At 34.7% G+C, this 26861-nt stretch overlaps 2 protein-coding genes across 4 annotated transcripts in view; one reads left to right on the top strand and one right to left on the bottom strand.

The window, feature by feature from the left end:
- LOC132700930 (uncharacterized) overlaps window positions 1–26861 on the bottom strand; it is a 148106-nt gene that overhangs the window by 105999 nt on the left and 15246 nt on the right. The gene's annotated exons all lie outside the window — the stretch shown is intronic.
- On the top strand, window positions 6089–9949 carry LOC132700858 (protein rolling stone-like). The gene is made up of 3 exons (XM_060668430.1): window positions 6089–6200; window positions 6602–7358; window positions 9886–9949. Exons 1-3 carry the CDS (start codon window positions 6089–6091, stop codon window positions 9947–9949), a joined length of 933 nt encoding a protein of 310 aa, XP_060524413.1.

Raw genomic sequence — 26861 nt, 5'->3', positions numbered from 1 at the left:
TGCGAAAAATAAAATGTCCAGATTCCAAAAACAAATTCTCAACTAGGACAGGTGGCTTCAGTTTTTTAAAAACCATATTCCGTTTTCTTTTCTGCTCCCTATATTAAAATACCAAATTATCCACTGATTACCCTTGTGAAGTGTCACTTTAAGACATCAGCTTTGTTACCCACAATCGCGAACGAATTCTGACGTTTTCGATGTATTTCGACAGTTTTTTTCTTCTTTCGACACTCATTTTCTAGTAATTACAGGCCGGTATGCTCTTATTACTTCCACTAAATAAGTCCTACATCCTGTAGGGCTGTTCAAGCATGGGGCAGATCAAGAGGTGACCCGGTTGTACGCATCTTGTGTCTTCGTTGTGAGGGAGTAGTTTCTCATCTAGTCATCTTGCATTTTGGACCCTGAACTCTCATTCTATTTAAGGTTCTCCATAGAGGATGAGGTCTTCCGGAAGCAGGTTTCCTCTTTTATATTTTGTACGTTTTTCTGACCCCTCTCAACACGATTTTTTTCCGCGAAACCCTCTAGTGCAATAGTTTGAAAAAGTAAACTTTTTCTAGATGTTCATTGGTGATTAATGGCCGTATAGAGGGTGTGTTTGGTCGTTTTGTGGTTCTCTTTTTCATATCGGCAGCAACCTCCACGTTGGTAGAGCAACTTCAAAGTTTTTAAACAGGGGTAGTTTTTAGGCATCGTGCTATCTCGTTGACGGCTGTATCGCCGTGTTTTGGTTAGTAAATGTATTTACCAATTTCCTAAGCGCGCGCTTACTTTGGCCTTTAAGCAGTCCTGCTTAAATCTCACTATATAGCCTGTTTGTTGTTGAGGTGAAAAGCACAAATCTGCGTCTTGCTGGGTGTTTGCCCTAAGGCGATTGGTACTCCGTTCTTCTGGCTTCTCTACCCAGTCTTTTTTCCATCAGACTAACATGGAACCGTCGGTTCTGGAGTAGAGTACCAATCATGTGGGTAACATGGAAGGCACGTGTTGCTTTATGGATTTTTGTCATCAGCTTTCTGTTTCCGCGTCATATGCTACTTTAAAGTCAATAAATACAGTACCAGTACCCTCAAAGCGAACCTCTATAAATTGAGTCAGATTAAGTATCTATCTGGTCGAAAACTGGCTTGTTTTGGGATAAGCTTCTTCTATAGTACAGCACTTATCCTACTGAGAATAAGCCTTTCGAATATGTTATAGAGATAGGAACGAAACAGGTCTGTAACTTTTTGACTGGTTGTAATCCCTACCTGGCTTGAGTAGTGTTACTATTCTCGATTTAATCTACATTTTCGGTATTATCAGGCCTTAGCGACTAAGATCTACCCAAAACATCTGATCTGATCTGATTTTTGAGTGGGGGAGAAATTTAATATTATATCCTATAAAATTAATTTTTATAAACTGCAAATATTCTTTTACATAGGCAGCACATCTAATTACTAACTGAAAAAAAAATACATTTCTCTAAAAGTTAAATTCTTTCTTATTAGGAGAAGTGAGGCTGAGATTGCCATTGAAATTTATCCGCCCTAACCGTCGCACTTACACGTAACAAACGACTCACTGATTGCGGTTTAACCCATTTTTGCCTTGCCAAATGGTAGCTCGGCTTAACGCGGACGATTTGATATTGTTAAAGTGCGACCAGACAAATTCTCGACATTTGTGTGCTTTATGGAATCCGCGCCGTTTTTTTCTTTTGATCCCTTACCATTACCAGGAACTACGCTATGCCATCCAAGTTTGCATATTCTGAATAAATTTTGCATATAATTTCCTATTCGGAGGCCCTTTCTTTTCGCGCTTGTCTGATTTAAGCGTCGGGGTGATTATAATTTCCGAAATGTGTAAATAAAAAGTTTAAAATTAAAATGTTCATCCCTTGTCAGCCGGCAATTTACTTGGTGTTGGGTTTTTTGAATATAAATTTGGTGGTTGGGTGCACTAGAGTTTCGAGCGGCAACATAAATATTTTTATTAGAAAACCTAAATGGAGAGCTAGAACGTATGAATATGTGTTAATGTTTATAATATACTAGTAAAGCCCAGAATTTCTAATTTCGATTTAATATAAACAAAGATTTTTAAAAATACTTTAGCCGAATTGTTGTTGAAATATTTTTCATAAAAAGAAGTTTTATTTTTAGGAATCAAAATTAGGTCTTGATGTTTGTCTTAATGAATTTCGCCGCAAGGTACATAGGAGAGCCATAATTATTTACCTTGTAAGCAACACAGTTAGGATTGTAAGCTATGCTTCTCTCTTTGTTATAGAGCTGAGTGTAAACTTGCTGGAATTTAATTATTCCCTGTACACAACATTATGCTCAAAAGGATAATCCATAAGTTAAATTGCGCAACACCCAACGGCGATAACCGAAACATGGTACTCACTGGTAGCTGCTGGTGTTCTGCTTCTGGGGCCCCAGGTCTCCTAACTAAAGGAGTTAGCTACTAACTTCACTTCTTGAAGAGAGAGGCACAGTTGTGTTTTTAAATATTGATATCAGTAATTTCTTTTACTTGTTGGGTCTACGCTAACACTGAGCAATACGCAACATCACAGTAAAAGATTTGGGAGATCAGTTGGCTCTCACACAATCTTCCCATGCATGTAGGGAATTCTCAACTTAATTTCTGAACTAAGATAGGCACAAGTCAGAGTCGATCTTGAGTCCCAAATTCAGAAGACTTCAATAGTGACTTATCCGAAGTAATAACAAAGTTCCCATCCATGATCAACCACTCTGATTTCGAAAGACCAACATCGAATGCCGAATTCAGCATAAGCTGTGATATTACCTGCAAGTCATAATGGGCAAAGTCTTTCCATAGATATAAGAAAGTGACTAACTGATACGAATTCAGGAAAGATCCGGGCAAGCTGTAATAATGAAATATGGCCGAACAGGCCCGTACTTTGCTTATAATTTAATTATTTGGGGTTTTGTTAGGAAAGATACTAAACAATATTTATTTATTTATGTATGTATTTATGTTTAAACCTAAAATAAAATTACAAATTATTTTTATTACCTTTTTAAATTACTTAAGATTATTCACTATCACTATCGCTATCATCGCCTGTTCTAATTATTATTTGTTCTATATTATTTGCAATATGGATATACGATTGTTCTGATTTTTCTATATGTTAGAATTTGCCCAACTTTGTGGAGGGATGTTAAAAACTTCCGTTTCTATAAGTTTGAGGACATTGGCGTTAACACGGGGAAAAACATTGTTACGACGAATGGCAGATTTCAGTTGGTGCCAAACATGTTCAATGGGATTAAATATACAGTGGCCAAACCAAAGAATCTTGAACACAGGTTGGTATAAAAGTATTTTCTATTACGGACCACAATTTTACCTAAACTTAAATTCTGAAATTTTAGATAATAATCTTGTTGCATTGTATGTTAATGACCACCCTCGGATAATCCCATTCAAAAGCAATTGGTCACTTTCTTATATCTATGAATGGACCATACTGTCAGTATATATTATGCAACAAGTTTAATCACGAGTTTGACATAGCACTAACGGGGTAAGTGCTTAATAAACGAGTGACTAAAAATGTTTATCTACGTGTTGAAAACAATACTTTTTCTACGCCTATTAATTCTTGGGTAAATTTTTGTGAGACAGTACCGAATGTATTTTAAGGTAGGGAGTTAACTGATGACAGGTACAGTTATTGAAAAAAGGTAACTAAATGAAATATAGTCGATAATACTCCATTTGCACTTTTTGCAGTTTTCGAATTTTTTTTATATTTTGGTTCATAATTTTGATAAACCGGAACGGCCTTATTGCCGTGGAAAAAGAAAATAAATCTCGAACGGCGGTTTATTATGCGCATTTTATTAGAAGACACAAAAACCAGGAAAACGCTTTCCATATTTCTGTGACGGTCGGGAACATTTTAAGAGGCGTTTTAAAAACGAGTTTCGAGGGAAAAGGTAAAGGGTGACACCTGGCCCGTTATAAAACACCCCGACCTGTCCGAATAAGAAGAAAAACCGCAAAGTTTCCCCGCCGAGCAGACCGTACTTCCTCGGAAAGTTTTTGTCGCGGTGGCGAGGTTTTTATTGATTCAAAGCGGTCGGCAAAGTGCCAGCGGGATTACGCTGGAAGAACTCGAGTTTCCAAAATATGCAAGGGCCGAATTAATTTTCTAACGTTAAGGCGAGCTGCAGTTGCGGTGAACTTTGAAAAAACGAAACATCCGACCGGGTTCTATATAAACATATTAACAAATTTAGCAGAAATTTGAGTTCCTTTGGCTAGAATACTATTGTTCAATTGATGATCAAAATTCAATAAATTCTATGCAATTTTATTCATTCAATTATAACCCGTAAGCAAATTAAAAAAATTAAAATCATCAGCGAATATTTCGCACTCAGAAGAGCGCCAGCAAGGTCATTAATTAAATAAAAAACAAGGGTTCAGAATAGGTCCTTGCGGAACTCCTGAAAGTAGAATTCTCGTATCATTCTACACCGTATATTATTGCCCTTTTATATGTAAAATATTAGATAAATATTACTTGAACTTTTTGTTTTCTCCAACGGATTAGGTAACTTGAAACTTGTTAAAGGACAACAGAGTATTATAATTTAAGTCGTCCAAAACTGAATAAATAAGTGAAAACTCCTTTTTGAGGTCTATTTGTACATATCAGTGTAGTGTCACTTCAGTGTCTGTGTGAAAACTAAAATATTAAAATCTTATTTGTCCGTGTCCGTTTCGAGATTCTTTTGAAGTCGATAATGGTAGTTTCTGTATTTCACTGACAACCTGTCGATTGGAATTTGCCATATATGAAAACCTAATAGAGTTCTATTTACAAAACTTCTGAATTCGTCCTGCGTCGATTGTTCTGGAATCGAACTTGCTGATGTTTCAGTTCCAGTTAAGCTCGGAAGAAGCCAAAGTTTTGTAAATAGTATTACAGGAGCCTATAGAAGTTCCTTTGAAAAACTAATACAGTTGATACGGAATGATTCAGAATTGTATGACTTATGTACTGCAAAAAGGAAGGAAATGAGTGAGATTGTTATCGCAACTCTTATACAAAAAGGAACCTCGATATAATATTTCAAAAAGCTGTAGATTAAAGCAGTATAGCTACTAACCAATTAACTCCTCAAATACGGTGCAATACAACTAACACAACAATCACAAACTTAAATAAACAAATTCGGGTTTCATCATAAAATACCAGACGAATGGCGTGTCGCACGACAACTTTACTTTTTAAAAAAGGACAAAAAATTCCACCAAACTAACGGGAGATAAATCCACTCACCACAACACTAAAGTCAATACCTATATTACATTGGCAGAAAAACCACAAGGATTCAGATCTGGAAGATTTTGTACAGACGCGGTGTTCATCATAAGACAAATAACTAATAAATCCGTCGAATATAATAACAGATCAGCCTACATGTATTTTATCGATCTAATAAAAGCCTTCGATCGAATACAACTAGATGACGTTATCCATAGACCATTGAAAATATTTATTCCGAAAACAAGCTTCAGGCTAAAATAAATGGCGAACTCACCGAACAAATAAACAAGTTTTAAAACATAAACGGTTCAAAATCAAAAATAATATACTACGCCGACGAGATTTCTTTACGAACTCTATAAAACAGCAAAACAATTCAACATGAGAATCTCAATCCTTAAAACAAAATGCGTGGCAACATCCTATTATTCCAATAAACTTGAAATCGAGAAAAAGATTGTTCAACAGGAAATGAAATTCCAACCTTGGAATCGGAATATGCTGATTCGGAGACATCGAAGAAGAGTTAGTTTCAAAGTCAAAGAACTAAAGCAACAAAAATAATATAATATAATGTAACGAATAAATAATATAGTATTGTCGAGCAAACATGGCGAACAAAATGGCGAATACACAAAACAACTATAAGACCAATAATGATATATATAGTCGAAACCCGCTCCGAAACATCGAAGACCAAAATAATGCTAGAGTCCACGGAAATTAAAATAATCCGCAGATGGAAAGATAGAATGGAACGGACACATTGACGAAATGACCGCAGAAATAATCGTCAAAGTAACGAGGGACAAATCACTATCGGAACGAAGAAGCACCGGCAGACAGCTACCACATAATTTGAACCAGGCAGAAGAAGGAAGAAGAAGTATGACTTATCTCACAAAAAGTATATGGATACCGGTTTCAAAAATAATATCATCCAAGCTTTATGTACCCATATTCTATTCTTTATATGATTTTCTTCTACTTCCTTGCTATAGCAATAATTCCCAAATCTTCATTAGTGAAACGAGTCATCTTGGATAGGTTTAACTACGGATGTGTGAATTGGTATCACTGATCGATACTGATTGGCACTGATACTGGGCTGACATGGCACTGATATGTATAACTAACATACTACTAAGCTACAGAACTGTCGCAAACATTTTAGTGTCAACGCGACCTTCAAGATGACAGTGAGGTTTCAATCCAACTCAATTTCACTTAATCACGCAAGGTTTTTGCTTTAAACCAATTTCGGAAAATGAAAACCATCAATCGTAGCGTATACCGCGGATATGAAAACCTTCCTAGAAGAATTCGCATGGAAACACCTCCAATGGACATACGCCCACCCACAAGTGTTCTTCCTACCTCAGTGGCAAAATGACACCACCATCGACCTATTCTATCTGGTGTACCGGACACTATATTGGTGTTACTTCTGGATGGTAACCTATTTTTACATTAGAATTAGCTGGAATAGTCCCGTGTGGATTAAGTTGAACGCGTTCTATTATTACACGTTCTGGGTTTACACTGCTTGTAGTTTGTGGGCCACCCTGTCACTCGTAACAGTAACCGCGAAGTACATCCAGCAAATTAACTCCGAAGAAATCAACGACGTCGAGCATCGAAGGTGGTACCAAATCCAATTGCTTATCAACTCCGCGTCCATGGATTCAGCTCTCGCCATGGCCATCGGATACTGGACGCTAGTGTATCTCTATCAAAGGGTCGCCTATGGGGTGGGTGCCTCGCTCTTACACTTATGGACTCCGCTTTTGGCACTAGCCGATTTCATGATAACTAGCATGCCCGTCAAACTGCTACACGTGTATCCGTCACTCATATTGGCAGTGGCTTACGGTGTTTTCTCTTTCTGCCATTACTTGAGCGGATCCAAGTCGATATTCGGGGAACCTTACCTATACCAAATTCTGGATTATCGAAAGCCCTTAACTGCAATTTCGGGACTTGTGGCGATTTTAGTTTATATCGTGCTCGGCAGATTCGTCGTATATTGGCTCTATCGTCTGAGGTGCGCACTTTATGCAAAGTATTATTTCAACAGGGGCGGAGTTACAAGGCACCTAAATGAAAAATTATCAACTAATTATAATAATGAATAAATAATTTAGTTTGTTAATAATTTAATTAAAATAAAGAAATAAAGTAGAAATAAATATTTAGTTTAATTGATAAAGTTGACTAATTAATTTCAATTTTAACTTGTAACATGATAGCACTTAATATCTTAGTTATAGCCACTTTTCAATAATGGGGGACCCATTTTCCAGTGTTTTTGAATTTGCGGCGCACCTTATGCGTCTTCCCGTTCAAGAATTTTTTCGTTAGCGTAAACGGTTTTCGATTAATGATCTTTCTCTTGGACCCTTGCAAACGCGATTTTTATTTTTTTTTAAAGACTTCCCGACACCGTAGCCCCCCCCACCCCCCGCGAATTTCAATTGGTTCCGTGAGAGGACCAAATAGCTTTAAATTTTGGGACACTCATCGTGTTTGATAGAGATATTCAAAAAACAGTCGAAAATTGAAAAAAAAAAGACTTAGATGAAACCGTTCCGAAGTTATTGTCGAAAATGGGGGTCTCCTAGGACCCCCGTTACCGAGATATAAAATATTTATACGAGCGTAGATACTTTCGAAAAATTGGAGAAACAAAAAATGTGTTTTGGTTATATACTACACTAATATTAGCAACACTGAAATAGCTCTTAAGGAAAAAAAAACGGAAATATATTTTTTTAAATGTTTAAAAGTGTACCCCCTACTAAATAATTAAGAAATTTTCTGTGGGATACAGTAAATGGGGAATATTAAAAAACACCTTTTTTATCATTACTTTGCATTCCAAATAAGGGGACTTAAAGCCAAGTCCAAAATTTCATTTCAAAGAGCCAACATGTCAAGTCTTGAAGCGGTATTCGAATTCGAGTTGCTCATTTCTATGCCACCGTTTAATAAATACAGTTTTAAAAATAGACCATTGCATTATCGACGCTATTGTCCGGAACATTGGTTGTATAGATCGTTAAAAACCAAACCCGGCTCTAATGTAACCTGTTGGTAGTCACAACAAACGACATCGATTTTCCACAAATACAAATATTTATTCTATTCCGCTGATGATGATTATAATCCCTAAATGTAAATATGTCTGGTTAATGTTGAAATCTATTGAAATTCAATTATAGGTAAAAGTTTGTCTTCTCTACGCTACGTCGTTGAGATTTATTAATAAATGAACAAAACACCATAATTAATCGATCCGACGCCGGCGCCGCTGCTTGAGATATCAGTTTATTAATGGCTGACGTGAATAACATACTGTTGCCACTATTTTTTGATTATCTTTTTGAAATCTGAGTATTTGTATTGTATTCTTATGGACTAAAGTAGTCGGGGTATAAATCGTTAGGAATCCATTAAATTAACAATATTTAAAAAAAAAAACACATTTAAGTGTAAAATATTTTTTTAAAGATATATTTCAGACAATTTTCAAATATTCGTTCCCATTTTAGAACTCAATATAAATTAAACAGTGGTTAAATAGAAGCGCTTTTGAAGTACTGTTACCCAACCATCTACTGCAAGTTCAGTTTGAGGAAGTAATTGGATAAGTATTATTTTTCTACAAGACTTAGCTAACATCAAAAAATAACATCAAAAAGACAGAGACGCGCCCACGAATTCCTCAGAAGAACATCTTCCAAATTTACAGCAAAAACCTGCTAAGCTACAACAAGAAGGTCGTAAGAATAATGGTAGATCTACTGACGGGCCACTGACTGCTTAAGAGGCAACTGAGTTTAACGGGAGTGGAGAAAAAAGCACTGAATACAAATTCTGCCAAGAAAAGGAGGAAACAAACACATACATACCATGTCAATTTAAATACCTATCATCTGCTGGGAGTAACCAAACCAGAGCCAATGAACTACACCAAGTAGCGACTATCGAAGCTATGGACTCTAATTAAAGATGTGAACCTAGATAAAGCTCTATAACTATTGAGATGCTCTGGGCCACAGTTGAATCTGAATCTGCCATTAGCGAAAAAACAATTAAAAGAAAAGTCACAAATGGAAATTTGTACAATGATGTTTAGGAAAGGAAATCGTGAAGATCAAAAGTAACCAAAACGGTCAGTAGGGACTCAGATTGCTGTTAGAGATAAACGAACCAACACAACTTTTCTCATATTCTGCCTTAACAACAATATCTTTAAAACACTATCGTTGAACAGATGGCAACCTTCAACTGCCTGGGTGTCCAAATACCAAACACCAGGAACATCAAGGAAGGTGTCAAAAGCGTGATGCGGCCGATATTGATACGTAATAGTAGCTGACACCGCAGAAACATGATTGAGGTCTGACTGACAACAGTGGACAGAATTCAGAATGAAGATATCGGGGAAAAATGCAAAATTCAGAAAATTAAGTCATAGGTCCAAAAGAAGAGGGCAGAATAAAGTGCACACGCATTAAGAATCAATGAATACCGGTTGCTGAGGAAGATTCATGACAACGTATTTTCAGGAAAACTAAGTGCGTGTCGGCCAAGAAACAGGTGGAAGGCAGCCCTGGATTAAACAGTTCTTAGACCTAATTACAATTATAACAATAATAATAATAATAATAATAATAATAATAATAATAATAATAATAATACGAACAATCAAAACCCGTAAATCCGAGCGCCTTGCGGAAAGAGGAAGAATAGCGAAACGGTAATATGGGTTTACAAAGGTGCGATCGACAATACAAGAAATCAAGGACACTATAGAAAAGCGAAAAAAAATAAATCTGGAATGCTTTGGTAACACTAGACCTTCGCAACGCTTTTAACTCTGCTAATTGGAATTTAATACTGCAAAAACTAAGGAAGAGGAGTCTTTTTTGATAAGCATGGAAATTTTGGGGAACATATGAGGAGGGTTACTGCAAAGGCTGTGGACAGACTTGGTAAATTAGCACGACTTATGCCAAATATAGGGGGTCCCTCTAGTGGGAAAAGAAGGGTACTGTGTGGGGTGGTGCATTCAGTACTATTGTATGGAGCACCTACATGGACAGAAGCTCTAGAAGTTAAAAGGAACTCATGGAAAGAACCCAACGTAGGGCCCTAATACGAGTGACTGTTGCATTTAAAACGGTCTCGGCTGTGGCACTGCAGGGTATAGCAGGAATACCACCAATAGATCTGATGGCAAAAGAGAGGAAAAAGATGCAAGGTGAGACTTACTCGGACGTTAAAGAGAGAACAATGGAGAAATGGATGGAATAATACCGCACATATAGGCCGGTAGACTAGACGGTTAATCCCGGATATAAATAAATGGGTTTAATGTGAACATAGAAATTTAAACTACTATATTACCCAAGCAATCTCAGGTCACGGAATGTTTAAGACATACACCAAACGCTTTGGAAAAGAGGTGGAGGAACCCTACACGAAATGTAACAATACAGATAAACCTGAGCATACAATATTCCTTTGTAAAAGATGGAGACTGCTTAGAGAAAGGACAATAAAGAAAGTAAACACGCGGCTAACGCCGGATAACCTGATAGACATTATGATAAAATCTAAAGCAAACTGGGACAACATATATAAAATGATTAAACTAATATTAGAAACCAAGGAGAGAGAACAAAGACTAAGCCAGAACAGGGTATAAACAAGCAAGACGTTACAGTTACATAAAGTAATATCAGCAATGATGGTTCCGTGGCGACCACATAATGATTATTTAACGAATAAAATTCGTAAACTCATGTACAAATTTTATCTTTAAGAGAATTTTTAAATAAAAAACTTGTTGTGATTGTTTATGAAGCGTTTGTTGAATCACTAATTGGATATGGGATTCTCGTTTGGGGAGGCTTACAGAACAACAGATTAAATGAACTCAATATCATACAGAAATGTATTCCCAAACTTATTTTTAAACAAAAGAAACGATATCCTTCTCAAATGTTATTTTCGCAAGAAATTTTAAATATTAGATTTATATACATAATAACTTTATGTGAATATCTTTATAAGGAGGAGGCTTTGTGGAATCTCCTTGCCCATAACTATTTGACACGTGGCAGAACAAACAGAAATATTCAAGTATCAACTAATTACCATGATATAAATTTAAAATTTTATACATATATTGGTCCCAAAGTAAATAATATTTTAGCAGAAGCGATAAAATTTGTTACTAATTCTAGAAAATATATTCAACTTTGTAAATCCTTTTTATGGCATAACAGGGAAAGATGGCAATCTCTATTTGAATGACAATACTGCACGTATTTTTGTTGTAATAGATTTAAATGTTGGGAGTATTATTTAAGCTGTATTGTACATACTATTTAAGGAAATTATATAAAATAGAATATTATAATTTTTTGTAAAAATCAATATAACATAGGGCACATACAAATGCTTCTTGCATTTAGGTGCCATTTATTGCGAGATACATGTGATGCTATTGTACTTGTTGCGTTTTGTTTGGTTTCATGTAAATACTGTGGGTAAATAAATAAATTTAAATAATAATATGAGTAACGTCAATATAATCGTCTTATCTGCTAAATTCTGAAAAATTGGGAGTTATGCATAACTTAAATAATAAAACTTTTAGTTCTGAAAATAATATTTAAAGCAACGATGAATTCTTCCTGCAGCGGTTGTTGTCGAATAGAACTTTTTAAGCTTCTTCAGAGCCTATGGCATATTCTTTGAAAAAATAGCAAACCATGAATGAAATAAAAAAGTATTATATGTTCATATATTGTTATTTCATAAACATTCGTTATTTTTGGAGCTTAAATAAATGCTCGAGTAGGAAATAAATTTTTTCTTTTCTTTTCTTTTAGCTACTGCAAACTTTGCCGAAGTACGATGACCCACCCCCCCTTTCAATTATTTCGAAGTACTTTAGATGACGTCGCCCCGCCCACAGAAGGAAAACACACAATTTTTGTAAGTACACACTCGGGTCCGAAAAAAAAAAATCAGTCGATACCTTATTTGCTGTCGCCGCCGCCTCGAGCACATTCCGCCATTTCGACGGTCTTTTCGATATCGCGAAACCCCCAAAGATAAAACTTATTCGATTTCCAGCAAAAGATAAATATTTTTTCGGCACTCGTCGCCATCCCTCGGTCCGTATTTCCTCGGGGACGCGTTGCAAAGTATAACTCAAAACATTTCAATATCCCGCGACGCGATGTAAAATTTTATGGTAATGCCGCGGCAGTATGAATAAGGCAGGTAAAAGCAAGATGCCGAACAAATGCGAAGTAATAATCCGAACGTGAATTTTTCGCGAAACTATTTCCAGATTTCGGCGATTTATTTTCATGGCGGGGTAGTTCCTTCGCGGCTGCGAAATCGCTCTAGCGCAAGATGTCGTCGATCTGGTCGCGAATTGATGTGTCGAACTTTTCCATTTCTTCGTATTGCAGATGTGCATTTTTATCCACGAGACTCTAAAAGAAATTTCCATGAGGCTGACTTCCTTAAACTCAACTGACCGAAATGCTTTGTAGTAGTCATCTAGTAGATACAAATTTCAACCAACAAAGTTTTTTTTTTCTAAAACCTGCTGTCCTGCCTTGTGACGATGTTCATAATAAACTGCTGATGTCGTTATTTATCGTCGTTATAGGCGAAGAATGTGGCGTTGTTTTTAAACTTACACTTACTTAACAGCTAGGACTTTTGTTTTTAAGGTTTTCGCCTGTTGTACAGGGTGTTCAAGATTTTAAGTGCTATATTCACAAATTAACAGGTTTCTTAAATTTGCAGCTATCGACTTCAGATCTGGCAAATCAAATCTCGCAAAGTAGTTTTTAAAGATTTTTGAATTTTTTTTTTATATATTTTGACTTTCAGAAAAAAAAATCTCTAAAACTTTTATTTCTGGCATTTTTTCCATTATATACAGAGTTTTTCAATTATAGACAAAAATCTAAACAACCCTGAAAATCGTTCTTTTCGCTTTTAATCAAAATTCGTGAAAAATATGGCCAGTGTCGTAAACCACATCGAGAGCTACAATTTTTGTATTTACGGTTTTCGTATATCACATACGCTTTTCGAGATATTTGAAAATTTGCAAATGAAAATCACCATTTCTCACCCACAAACTAGACTCGATGATGTCATTTACTATGACCACGTACTGCATGGTTTCAGAAAACAAGTATTTTTTTGAACGCCACTTACTCTATTAGAAAAGATCATATACCAGGAAACGTGGGAGATCCAGGGCTATAACCTCTATTTCGATTATTGTTTGAATTATATATAGAGTGTGTCGTTTATGGGCAAAAGAATCTAGAACATCCTAAAAATTTCCGGTTTTGACGGTAAATTAATGCGGATAAATGAAAAACTGTTAAAGATGCACTAATTTGGCTTGAACAGTATAGTAAACCTTGTCGAGAGAGATCATATAGCGGGAGCGAGATATTTGAAAATATATCATTGGAAGTCGCTAATATTTGTAAAAAAAAATAATATTTACCAAAGTTTGCCGTAACTTTGAAATTCAGCGAGACGTGGGACAATGCATCTCTCTAGGACAAGAAAGCGCTAAGCGACTACTTTTTGAAATACAGCGACGATTTTTCGAAATCAATCTTGTTTCTTCTTCTTCTTCTTCTTCTTCTTCTTCTCCGATAATACAACTTATCGCGAGTCTTGGTCGCGTTTAAGATCATTCTCCAATATTGTCGATCTGTTGCATATACTTCTTAATATTTTAAACACACCAACAATTTATTTATTTTACTTTGATTTAGAGTCCAGGCTTCACTGCCAGTCTAATTAATGATTTACATAATTTTACTTTTGTTTTTCTAGAGATGAGTTTAGACTTAAAATAAGTATGGTCCTGCATAGAAGGCTCTGTTTCCTGCTAGAATCCTTGCTGCTACATCTATCTCTATATTGTTTAACGACTCCCAAATTGTGATCGTTGATAGTGATGTTTTATCTGATTCTTTGTCTGGTATTCTTTGACTCTATCATATATTTGGTTTTTGTCTTTATTGACATTGAGCCCTATTGGTGATACAGCGCTTCCAAATTATGTAAACACATATTTTACATCTCTCGTTGTTTGTGCTATAGTGTCGACGTCATCTACAAATGCTAATATTAATTTTGTTTCTCTTGCTGTTATGTCAGTATCCAAGGCCAGGATACACCCTCATCACTGCGTACTCCAACACTAAGTTAATAATCAAGGGGGAAAGTGCGTAGTTGTTATTACCAGACATTCGGATAGCTGCAACCAATTTTTTAGGGATTCCTAGTTCAGTCATCGCTATCCATAACGCACTGCGGTCTATTGAGTCTTAGGCTTGCTGAAAGTCTAGAAATTTACAAGTTAAATTTCCAAGCAGCAGTCTTATAGAAAACACTTGGTCCAGTGTTGACCTTCCGCCTCTAAATCCACGTTGATAATACCCTATTATGTTTCGAGAATAAGGCGTTAATTTTTTAGTAGAATAATGCGCATGACTTTGTACGTCGTATGCAGCAAAAAGATTCCTCTATAATTTTTGCAATAGTCTTTTGTACCCTTTTTATGTATAGGTATGACTACACTTTCTCCCCACTGCTGAGGCATAGCTTCCCTATTCCAAGCTGCTTGTATGATTTGGTGCACCCTACCCTGTAATCTTTCTCAACCATGTTTTAATAGTTCGACATTAATGAGTAGTACATTATTTCCTCACCATTGTTACCATTATGGACGTTAAGCAGTTGTTCAAAGTACTCCTTCCACCTTTCAATGATCTCATTTTCTGCGGTCATTAGCTGTCCATCACTGCTCTTTATAAAGCCTGGTGTCCGTAATGGTTGTCCATTATTGCAATTCTTGACATTCTTATAAAAAATTTTGTTTTCTCCTTCCTCTACCTTTCTGATTTGTACTTCTAGGTGGCGTCTTTCCTTTGTTGTTAACACTTTGCCTGCTTTTGCTCTTTCTCTATTAAACTCTTCTCTGTTTTTGTGTACCCGATTATTTAAGTATTGCGTCCCCTTTTTACTTTTTAGTTGTAAAGCTTATTCACATTCCTCATCACATTTCACTTGTTATTCGTATTAGTTTTCTTTTTTCCTACACACTGTCAATCTTATACCTCTTTAACTGACTGCCAAAAAGTAGTTTTTTTTTAAATAAAAATAACTGACGACAAATTTACAAATTGAATTATTTAAGCTTGTTTAATATTGTTAAAAAAATAAAATTTTATTAATAATAATTATAATAAAATAACATAAATAATAATAAAATTTGTTTTATAATAATATTTTGTATTATTATTTTAAATTATCACTGATAAAACCTTGCATGCAGTTCGAGAGGCTTGGCGCCCGGCGCGCTGTCATAAATAAATTCATTTTGTTTAAACTAATGAGGAGCAGTAAAATTTTATTCCGAAATTTTAAACTTAAATTTGCAAAGCATGTGACCTGTAAAAAAAACATAGTTTTTTTTCCAAAGGTATCAGTAAAATTTTCATTTGTTAACTTAAAAGTTAGTTAATAATACGAAAACAAGCAAATAATTTTAAGTCGTTCTTATATAATATGTTCTTCATAAATTTATAACTGAACCGCACAATATCAAAATTTCAATTCCACCATGAAGCAACCTAATTATAAATAATACAAACCGAGCGTCTCTTGATGTTCAGTTGATTAATGTTAAAACAGAGACAACTAGCTATGCAACTTAATTCCATCAGGGGTACGATTTTGGTTCAAATCGTTTGTTATTCGGTTATTCCAAAATATGAATTTATTTTGTTTATTACTCCCGACCCTCTTAGAAAAAATTTATATATTGCTTACAAAGTCAATCGGCAAATATTGATCCAAAGTTTCCGTTTTATTAAGAAAGTTAGCGTATCTCTACGTTTGAAATAGCAGCGAAAAAATAACATAGACGACAAACATGGAGGGACGTCGCATCGCTTCCGAAATCAATTTCTATTAGCAATTTGATTCGACTGAAACAGAGGCGTAGGTAGGTGAAAAACTCTCTATATGCCTCTTGAAAAAATTGTTTTAAACGGGAAGGGTTATTCACATCTTCGGGTACTCGTGCAAATAAACATTGACCACTATGGGTAATAACCTAATTAATAATGATGAAATTACACTATTAGACTCCCAACGATATACCGAATAATCCGGTATTTAACTTTGGTTAATTTTTATGAACGTCTAACCGCAGGCCTACCTCTCTTGGGTTTCTCTTTGTAACCACAATAAATAGATTCGCAACTCCACAATGACGATCCAAAACCGCGCTTCGGTACTTCGTGCTTGCAAATGCTGAAACCTGACGGATTTGTGTAGAGTTTCATCGGTAAGATTTCTCGATTATTATCACATACTGTGACATACGTTGTTTTGATCATCGCGGACACTTTTAAAATTATAATTTGGGCAGCAACCGGCAATGTGTCGAGTCTTTTAACCACTAGCAAACTGGAAAAATATCCATTAAAAATTAATTATATACATAAGAATTTGTATTGCTTTCCTGGGAAAATATTTTAGAGTCATTATATTATACCCTTAAATGGGAAGTTTTCTAATGTGTTTTTAATATAGGAGATTAACCTATCTAATGAGCAAATTCAACTTGAAATCGAGCTACCTCAAGTAATATAACAGTTTTACACAAATTCCCCCGGCTCTTAACATACAACTGTTCTTTTCGGCTAACATATTAAAGTACGGTCCTGGCTTTTCGTGCACGTGCTGAAAAGTAAGTATCTTTGGGTAGAGTATACCGGTATAGTATCATTTCGAGGCATTCTGTATAAAGTCTACTTGTCCAATAGCAAGACTAGCGATTTCTTCTTTTTTTTTCATATTATTTACCTAGGAAAAACTATAATTAACTTAACTAAATTTTAAGATCTACCTTTCATAGTTTCATCTGTCTGAAAATGTAACAAACTAACCCAAAGCTAACAAAAAACTAGGTTGACCTGAAATGGGGGTTTTACCGATAAGAAGTACATGATATAACTTAAGTACAGAATATCTGAAAGCAAAAGTCGAATTAATTTTGACCTAATACGCCCACGGCTAGTACCATTATAAACATGCTCCATCAAATTTGTCCTTAATATTTTATAGTTTGTTAATTGCCAATCAAACAGGTAATGATTATAATATATTTTAGGGATTCTATACAATACCTAGGAATTCTGGATTTCATACTTTCCGGGTTTTAAGAAATAGGTTGTTCAAATGAGAAAATTATTGGTTAATGATGTGGAGTACTTGGCTAAGCTTAAAGAAGTGTATTATTCATAATCAGTTTTTAACATTTTTCATATCACGAAGCATTGAAGAGTCTGGTGCAAACAGCAGCCAGCTCCCTTTTTTCGGAAATTGTCTATTAATTTTTACTTGGCACTCTGAATCTGTAGCAACATAAATCGGGGAGCTATAAGAAAAATATTGCTGACTTTTCTATAAAGAAAATTTACTTTTATTTTTTGACATTTTCCTCTACTTTAAAAGTGTTTCTCAGCACGCTCTTTAATGACGAAGTAATATGAAGAAAAACAGCATATACTTCCAAAAATTCCACTAACCATTAAGTTTGGGTTTTTATGTACCTCCGTTAGAGGACAACGTCAGGACGCTGAATATTTATTACGCACACGCACCAAAAACAATTTTCCACGCCGCTGTCTGTATCAGACGGTGATTTGCTTTATGATCGATGACGAGAGGTTCATACATAAAAACATTTTTCATCTGCATAATTCAACAACGAGGAAAACAGTGATCTAATAAGTCCGAGGGCTTCACTTAGAAAATTGGTTTTTCTCGGCTATTTTGAGACGTCTCGCGTTTGCAAATTGACATTTCGCGATTAAAAAAGCGACTGACTTTTCGGACGTCCCTCATCACCATTCTCGGAAAGGGACGGTTATCGTCAAACAAATCGTCGTCGACATCCTAAGCAGTTTACCCTAGCGAAAGACGGAAAGGGAGATACAGAGTGAGGTATTACGTTAGGCAAGCTGACGATAATCCAGACTATTACCGGCGACTTTATCGAGAGAACGGGAAACCATTAGAGGCCGATGGATGGCTGAAGATGACGAGCCGTCTGGAACATTTGAGATAAGGATTTAGCCTGCCCTTGGTATTTGGATTTCTCATGCGGCGTTATTCCCTGGGCTTGTCAAACTATACGAGGCGTTTATTGCCCGTTTATTTTTTCGACGGGTAAATTTTGACTCTAAAAAGGCAATTTTGGCTGGAACAATTCTTGCCAAACTTGGGGCCTTTCTAAATTGACCGCTGGGATAAATTCCCAACGGTCCATTCACACTTTGTCGAGATAAACGGAGGTGTTACTACCCGAAATAATAAGGAATATAATTTTTTTAACTACTTAATGGTAAATTGTAAAAGTTAAATAAACAACATAACGTTTTAAAATTGTGTTTATACCGTTGTTTATTTGTTTATATAATACATCTGCCTCTGTCTAACGTACACAGTTAAAAAAAGACAACAACAGCAGAACAGATCGGAATGATAAACGAATAGGTATAATGGTACGAAATTTATTAATCCAATAATCTGTAATTATTTTTATTTTGTTAAATTGTGATTTTTTTCGTGACTGTCACTCGTTTACTAAGCACTCGCTCCGCTCGTCTCAAATAAACTCGTGAGTCAAATGCCGTTTACCGCACTTGTTGCGTAACATACTATTTCCACTTTTTAGCCACGATGGTTAGAAATTTGCTTGTTTTTACGCTCACGTCCCACGTTACTCGTTACTAAGATTTGTAGAAAAAATATAGTATGCCAACATTTCGAAAAATTTCTGCGTTTGTTCATTAAAGACCCGCTCCGCTAGTGTTAAATCAAACTCATGACTAAAATGGCGTTTATCAAACTTGTTGCATTAGCATTTTATTAAAACCACATCAAAAAGTGATTTTCGTTCTCTTGGTTTTACCCTTGCATTTTTGATTTTCGTATATTTCGAACTTGAACAGTTAGAAGAGGAAATTAAAATCCTATTTAAAACAAAAAGTATACAGGGTGTTTTCTAATTGAATGTCAATAACTAAGGGGGCGATTTTCGGGTCCATTTTAAAATGAAAACTTCATATGAACATATGCAGTAAACATCTTAACTTTTGAGATACAGGGTTGTGAATTTATCAAAAATAAAATATATTTTTTAATATCATTTGAGATATTTTAATGAAATTAGGCACACATATACTATGTATCAAGAACCATTATTTAGTGAACCACAACTTTTTTAAAATACACCACTGGCGTTCATACGGAATTTCACCTGGCAGACGTTGATGGTACGCCACTGATTTTTCTTTAAATAAAAATCATTTTTACAATCTCCAATCATTTGTGAAGAAATTACGTTGTACGGTTTCGCTCAAAAAAAATAAAAACCTCTTCTCTGCATGGTCATAACAATATGGTTAATATGACCGCATGCAGAGAATTATTATCATTTTTATCATATCATTATCATATCTACTTCAGAAAATTGAAGTACGTAAGCTCTGTAATGTATTTTTGAAATTTTGATAATTATTTCGTATCATTGTAGTAGGCTGTGTCTATAAGAATTGTTAATTCTGTTGTCAAGGTGGTCGCTTGACGTCAGTTTTTAAATTTGCTTTGCGTTTTATTAATTTGCTGTGTTTTTTCTTGAATTAAAAAAGAATCATTTGTCTTCATTGTGTATTGTGAAGAACGATATACACCCATCAGCAACCGAAAACTCGTCCAGAAATTACAAGGGGTCGCTGTCGACTTATAAAAGCGAATCACGTTTCCAGGTGGTGCGCGGTATTATGAGTTGAACGCGAAAATAAATAGCCGACTATTTAGTAACTTAGTGACTTCGACTGTTATTTCGGTGTGGATTAATTTTTAGTACAGTTTAAGTTAAGAAATGACTTATTTGATTTTTGATCATATCGCACATTATTGTGCTATCCATATTCAGTCCTTTAAATCTAAGTGTAATAATATTGCCTTAATAATAATTAAGATCTTAGTTAACTTAAATTATGGTATGGGAGATAATGATATATTACAGTGAATGAAAGTAAGTCTTTTGCTTGAAATTTTCAGTTTCATTTGGTTATTTGTGAATTGATATATTATGCTTAAATCAGAGATTAGCTGCATATACTCCATCATAGCAAATACTTTTGGGAGGATATTTTTTGAATCTCGCCTTTGGTTCACCTTCGAGACGCAAGCAACACTCCCTGTTTTTTTTCCTAGTATTCACAACAGAGTTTTATTAGAGAATCTGTGTTTTCTTTATTCAACATAGCATATATATCTTAGTTAATAATAAGTATTCTCCCTGGTTTAGTTAAAATATAATATACAAAAGGTTCAGAAGTACGGGTAATCCCTCAGAATTGCAAAATTTTAAATACCTTAGGTCAAAAATAAATTCTGAAATAAAAGCTATCAACTGAAAATTGAATATGATATTAAAAAAGATCCTAAAAAAGTTTGAACGTTTATTAAAAACAAAAGAGAAATCTCAGTTATATGAATTGAGTTAGATAATCGACAAAATATACTCCAATTTTTTGCAATATGTTTTTGACAGTCATTTCTAACGGGAGTTATCTCAATAATTTTAATGGTAGTAGTAATTCACACCACTCTGAAAATATAAACATAAATATGATCTCCGAATATAAGGTGAAAAAAAGCTCTTAAAATAATTAAACCTAAATTCACGAAGAGCGCAGATTTAATTCCAGCATTCCTTATACATTTAGTTCCTGCTAAACCGCTTGTAATACTTTTAGATCTGTGTCTGAGGAGCCAAGCCGTACCTAGCATATAGAAAATGTATAAAATTATTCCCGTAGATCGCAAATCACAAACAATTGGGCCATTTCTGTAAAGTTTTAGAATCTCTCCTACAGGACAAAATATTTCATGTTGATAAGACACAAATAGTCCCCAACGACAAGCATTTTCGAAAGAAAGATCCACCATTACCAATTTAACGACTATGTCTCAATATATTTCTGAAGCTATTGATGAAAGTTCTCAAATGGACGTCATATATCTTGATTTTTCAAAAACGTTTAATCGCCTACATCACAAAATTCCAATCCACAAGCTCAGTACTTTTGGATTTTCCAAATAGCTCATTAATTTGTTTTCTTCATGCTTGTCTTGTGTTTTTTTTATTAGAGTTGCCAGTCTCTAGGTTAAGTTTCATGATATCATCATTACTTGCAATGTACTATACTTTGTACCACAACCTACCTGTTAGTTGGACTTCATGTCTATTAGGTAGACTTCTTTAAATAAATGTCTTACATGCTCAGTATAAATGATCCAAGCTGCACTTCACCGAGTTGAAAATAGAATTCGTTTCTATAGTCCCCATATTAAAATTTCGTTTCCCCATTTGGTTGATATGCAAATTAGACCTTGATTGTGCAGTATTTTTTGAATATCCTCAAATTTTTAAAAACTCCGTTGTAGGGCATTAAAACAAACGATTAAGCAAGATATTTAAAAAAAAACAATCATTTTCGCAAAGTTTATTTATTTTTATTGCTATTTAGCAATTTAATATATTTCTACTAACGAATGTTAGACAATTCTGACGTCACTGTCGTAGTGTTTGCACTGAAACTTGCGTACAATACAAACGTCGCGTCGCGTCGTCGGTTTTAATTAAAAACATAAATCAAACGGATGAGACAAACGGGGTGTCCGCAAGACGACGTTTCGTACTCAAACGTTTTGAATTATAACTCCCGAAATCGTGGCTTTAAACAGATTGCAACCGAAATGCGGAGAATCAGTCGGGACAGCGGTATAACGTCGTCTGCTTCGGAAAGCTGGTCTGCGGCATGTTCGTTATTCGGGATAATTTAATTATTTAGCAAACATATACGAGTGATGTTGCGTTCGCGGCGCTTCTGTTATTAGAATGCGTGCAGAGCACTGGCGTCGAAATGAACGTGCGGGTTTCCATTTTAAATACTCGCGAAGGTGCTATTTTATACGGATTTCATTTAAAATGCTGGTTTAGAGCTTCGCCGTAGAACCCGGAAATGAGGGTTGTTTAGTTGGGAGATTTTTTTAGCTGTGGAACCCAGACAGGAAGCCTATTTTAAGAGAATATTAATCCAAAAGGATTTTAGAACGTACATTAGGGGCCATTTTTGCCGAGTATCTTTTAAAATGCTGATTTTGAGCCACTGTGAATTTTTAAAAAATAGATTTTACGGCTTCTAAATTAATTTGCCATTGAATTAATTGAATTTCTAAGGTAATTAGAATATTAAAGAATAACAGTTTGATTACTACAAATGTGCAACTACAAGGAACCCAACAAATCGTTCCTTTTCATTATTTGTGCAATAGTTGTATATGAAATGTAGACCATAAATTCCTTCGATTGGATCACTGACAAAATTTTACTATTAAGTAAGGAAAGGGAGGGTGCCACTTATTTTGTCCCAAACTTCCCTTTGTGGAGGTATTTTTAGTTTTTGGGATGAGTAACGCGGATCTAATTAATAAATTGTTTGGGGCCCCTTCTAGAGAAGACATTTTCTCACACATGTGTATTAACCAATCTAACTTTGTTTTTTAATAATCCCCTTGTCCTAAAAATTAGCAGAACATTTTCTAAAACACGCTGTATATTTTAGATATCAAAATAGTAAGGAAATTGTACGATTGGGGAGAATAGGCTCCTGGCACAAATTTTTAGGCTCTCATGAAAACTTTTTAATTACGATCTACGTTATTACAAAAGCAATTAATTCTGGAAAGTTCGTTCGCACCCTAAAATTTGGATCTCATATAAAAACAACCCTTTGATGGTTACGTCGCTAAGAACGTGAAAATAAACAACGCATTGTCGCCGTACATTTTATATTTTTTGGACCTTTGCCCTTGTCTGATTGCGATTTTCTATCCAGAGGATTTTTTCTAAAATTGAATATATATTTGCAACGCTTACTTGCAAATTTTCTCGAATAACGTCATTTATAAAAAAATCGCTTGTAATCCCTAGGGTTTGTCCTTATTTTTTGAAACGTACATTTTACATTTACATTTTACGTCTTTATTATCTTTCTGTAAAACTTCCTCCAATTCATTAACGCTTGAAGCTCTACTTGCTTTAAACACCGAGACAGATTATTCTCAGGCACTACAAGCCAACGTTTGGACACTTGGCAACTTAATTGAAGATAAATCAAGCATAATTTTCCATTCCATATAGTTTTCCATATCCTACTTCAACTGAAAAAACACAATATAAATACAATAAAAAAACAAAAGTAAGGTTAGGCTACTATTTATTTTTCTTATAATGAACTGGAAAACAGTTTCTTAAAGTACCTTAAATTTTTAAAAAAATAATAAATAAAGTAGTTAAGGTGGTTTTCAGAAAGGTAAACTTGACTTTTTAATGAAATGTCTCCAGGTTCGCATTTAATGGATTTTTTCTACTCCCGTCTGTAAAATACCTAATTACGCACCGATCTAGCGTGCGGGAAGCGTCGCTTTACCACATCAGTTTCGTTTCCCACGAATCCGAGCCACTTCGGACATTTCCGGGATTTTACCGCACGGATTTAGGAGCATTCGGATGTTTTCGGCGATATTTCCCACGCTTTGAATTTTGACGTTTGCTAATTCTGAGAGTCATGTCAGTGAATGTATTCGTGTTGTGCGAAAATGTACGCAAAAACTAACGGTTGTAGAAAAAGTATAGTATACAACACGTTCGGTAAACTTTTAACTCACTTGTTTATTAAACACTCGCTCCGCTCGTGTCAAATAAACTCGTGAGTCAAATGCCGTTTACCGCACTTGTTGCATAATATACTATTACCCATATAGCATATATGCATATAGCAGAAATGGTTGTAGTTGTGAAACGTGCCACGATGCTATGATGCTAAACCATTTTCAACTTAAAAATAACTGAAAACTCACGAGAAAATGTTAAGCTCTCAACAGGAAAACGTACCTCGTGACGTCGGCAACAGCTGGAATCTCCACATAACGTTTTTAGGGGGAAATGGTCCAGGTTAAATTTTAATTATTTGTTATGACGTTATTATTTTACTTATGGTGAAAATATTTGGGGAAATACTTTTTAAATCTTATTAAGTATTTTTATTTGATAAAAAAAATATCTGCAAGGACCTTATCAAGCTAAGTAGAAGATGAAATTCAGAAAATTAATAATTTAATTTATGGTAATTTCTACACCAAAATATGTGCTACTAAATTAAAATCGCCATAGAGAATTCAAAGCGCGTTCATATTTCAGCTCATATTTAATATTATTAGAAAATTAAAATATTAGAAACAAACAAGATTTGTTATGTGGGTTTTTGAGAAAATATCTTAAATCCCTATATTAATCAAAATCAAAATTTTTTTAAAATGCTTAGACAAAATGTTTATTAAATTTACAATAATAATAATATTAACAACGTAAATAATAGCAGCAGGCTACCAAGGAAAAAAATCTTGTGCTTGGCAACTTGGCAACTACAGGGTATACTATAAACATATTAATTTAACTTATTGAATTTTAATTACTAGGTATGGATTTCAGGAGTCTAAGAAATCACGTATTTTTCTAGATGTAACATTTGTCAAAATTGACTGTTGATATCGTCTAACCAACTCAAATCCATGCACAATTCTTGTTCTTTACTCTGTCCAGTTATCAGCGCTATAAAGTATTACTGTGTCATCAACAAAGCTGTGTAGTCTTAAAAGGTCATTCAAATAAATCTTGAAAAAAATGGAAACGGTTAAAATAGAAATTCTAAACTAAAATATACCAACGAAATAAAATATTAACTCAGCAAACAGTAAAACGGAAAAAAACTGACGTAATGCACTGGTTCAGTAGAGTAATTTATTCTAAGCTAGACTGCTCCAGTCGACGGTAAGTATGCTACGTTTGTTATGCTGTTATCTGAAAGAAAATTCGTTTATTATTTACTGTTATTAAAACGAATAAAACTGTTTGATTGATTGATTTACTACATTTCATTTCATTGTTTTAATAAAAAAAAAAATATATTGTTATAAGCTTCTCAAAGTGGTATTTACCTCAAACCTTTACTATTTTGATGAGTAAACTCCAGCTGGGGTAGTTTGACCTTGCCAATTGACGTAAGGTCTCGATTACGGAATACCTCTCTCCTTGTTCTTGCCATTTAAACGCTCCCGTCTTGGGAGTGCGATTTCGTGCCCGGGGCGTAGGTTGATGGGGTTGAGTAGTCACGTTTTAATAATAGACGACTGGAATGTACCGTAAATGTTAAATGCCTCATTTATTTGATGTTGAACGCGGCGAAATGAAAACGGGTTTGTTCTTCGCATCGCCAAGATTGATGAGTTCAGCTTTAGCGGTCACATTTAAATAATAAATGATATTAACGTAGTCGTCAGCAAGCTTAACAACGGGGTAGATAATTTTACGAAGATTACGTGTAACGCAAATACGCACACGTACTTGACAATAATTGTTCGATTGGATGGCGAACGACCCTGTTATGGTTAATCGGGTTTTGATGTGCACAATGGAGTGTTATTTGGGTCAACACTCGTTATAATGTTCGTAATTGCTCTCACGAATCCGGTTGTGTGTATCAATACGAGGTCCTGTGTAGAACGGAAATTGTCCAATAACTTTATTATTCTATTGTTATATACAGGGGAAAATGTTAGAAACTCAGATATAACACGAAAAAATAACATTGCAAGTGCATAGAGCCTTTAAAATTGACACCTATTGAAACGTATTTAGCTTTTTTAGGTAACCAGTGGGGTACTAAGTTGTGCACCTAAATGCCTAATTTTTTTAAATACCTGCAACAAATATTTTTGGAAAACTTGAACCTTAAAAAAAAGATATACCTGTTTAGCATCGATAAAATTAACTATTTTTTAAATAACAAAACACACGAATTAAGGCTTCATTTTTATTAATTTATTGAAAAGAAAAGTAAGCAATTTTTTCTAACGCTAAAACGCTAAAAAATACAGTAATTATATAAAACTGTTTAATTATTGAGAGGAAAAGTGGGCAAGTTTTTTTAAACTAAAGGAATTGCCCCAGGGGTTAATTTCGCCGTGGCGAGAGTTTGTACGAAAAAAATTATAGGAACTTGACATTTTCTTTTCTCGGGTCCTATATAGATCCTAAAGACTTACCACATTTTACCGGATATCAGAGAAAAAATTAACTTTTAACATTAAACATACTATACATGCTCTTAACCATTACAGTTATTGCAAGTTAATCCTTTATACTTTAACCATTGGCGTAGATTTGGGTAGGCTTTTTATAGAAAGTAATTCACCATTCCTTTTTTTATTTTGGTACTTGAAATGCGACCATCCTGAATCAATAGTATATTATGCCACAAGTGTGATA

The sequence above is a fragment of the Cylas formicarius genome, unplaced genomic scaffold, assembly GCF_029955315.1.
Source record: "Cylas formicarius isolate icCylForm1 unplaced genomic scaffold, icCylForm1.1 PGA_scaffold_4__25_contigs__length_36172078, whole genome shotgun sequence".
In the NCBI taxonomy this organism is placed as follows: domain Eukaryota; kingdom Metazoa; phylum Arthropoda; class Insecta; order Coleoptera; family Brentidae; genus Cylas; species Cylas formicarius.
This window is presented reverse-complemented; position numbering and strand designations above follow the sequence as displayed.

Excerpts from the sequence above, each read along its gene's own strand:
- LOC132700858 (XM_060668430.1), top strand. The coding sequence starts at position 6,089 with ATGACCGCAGAAATAATCGTCAAAGTAACGAGGGACAAATCACTATCG. Across the intron at positions 6,201-6,601 it reads GGCAGAAGAAGGAAGAAGAA|CGTATACCGCGGATATGAAA; the intron begins GTATGACTTATC and ends CATCAATCGTAG. Across the intron at positions 7,359-9,885 it reads TATTGGCTCTATCGTCTGAG|GAAAACTAAGTGCGTGTCGG; the intron begins GTGCGCACTTTA and ends ACGTATTTTCAG.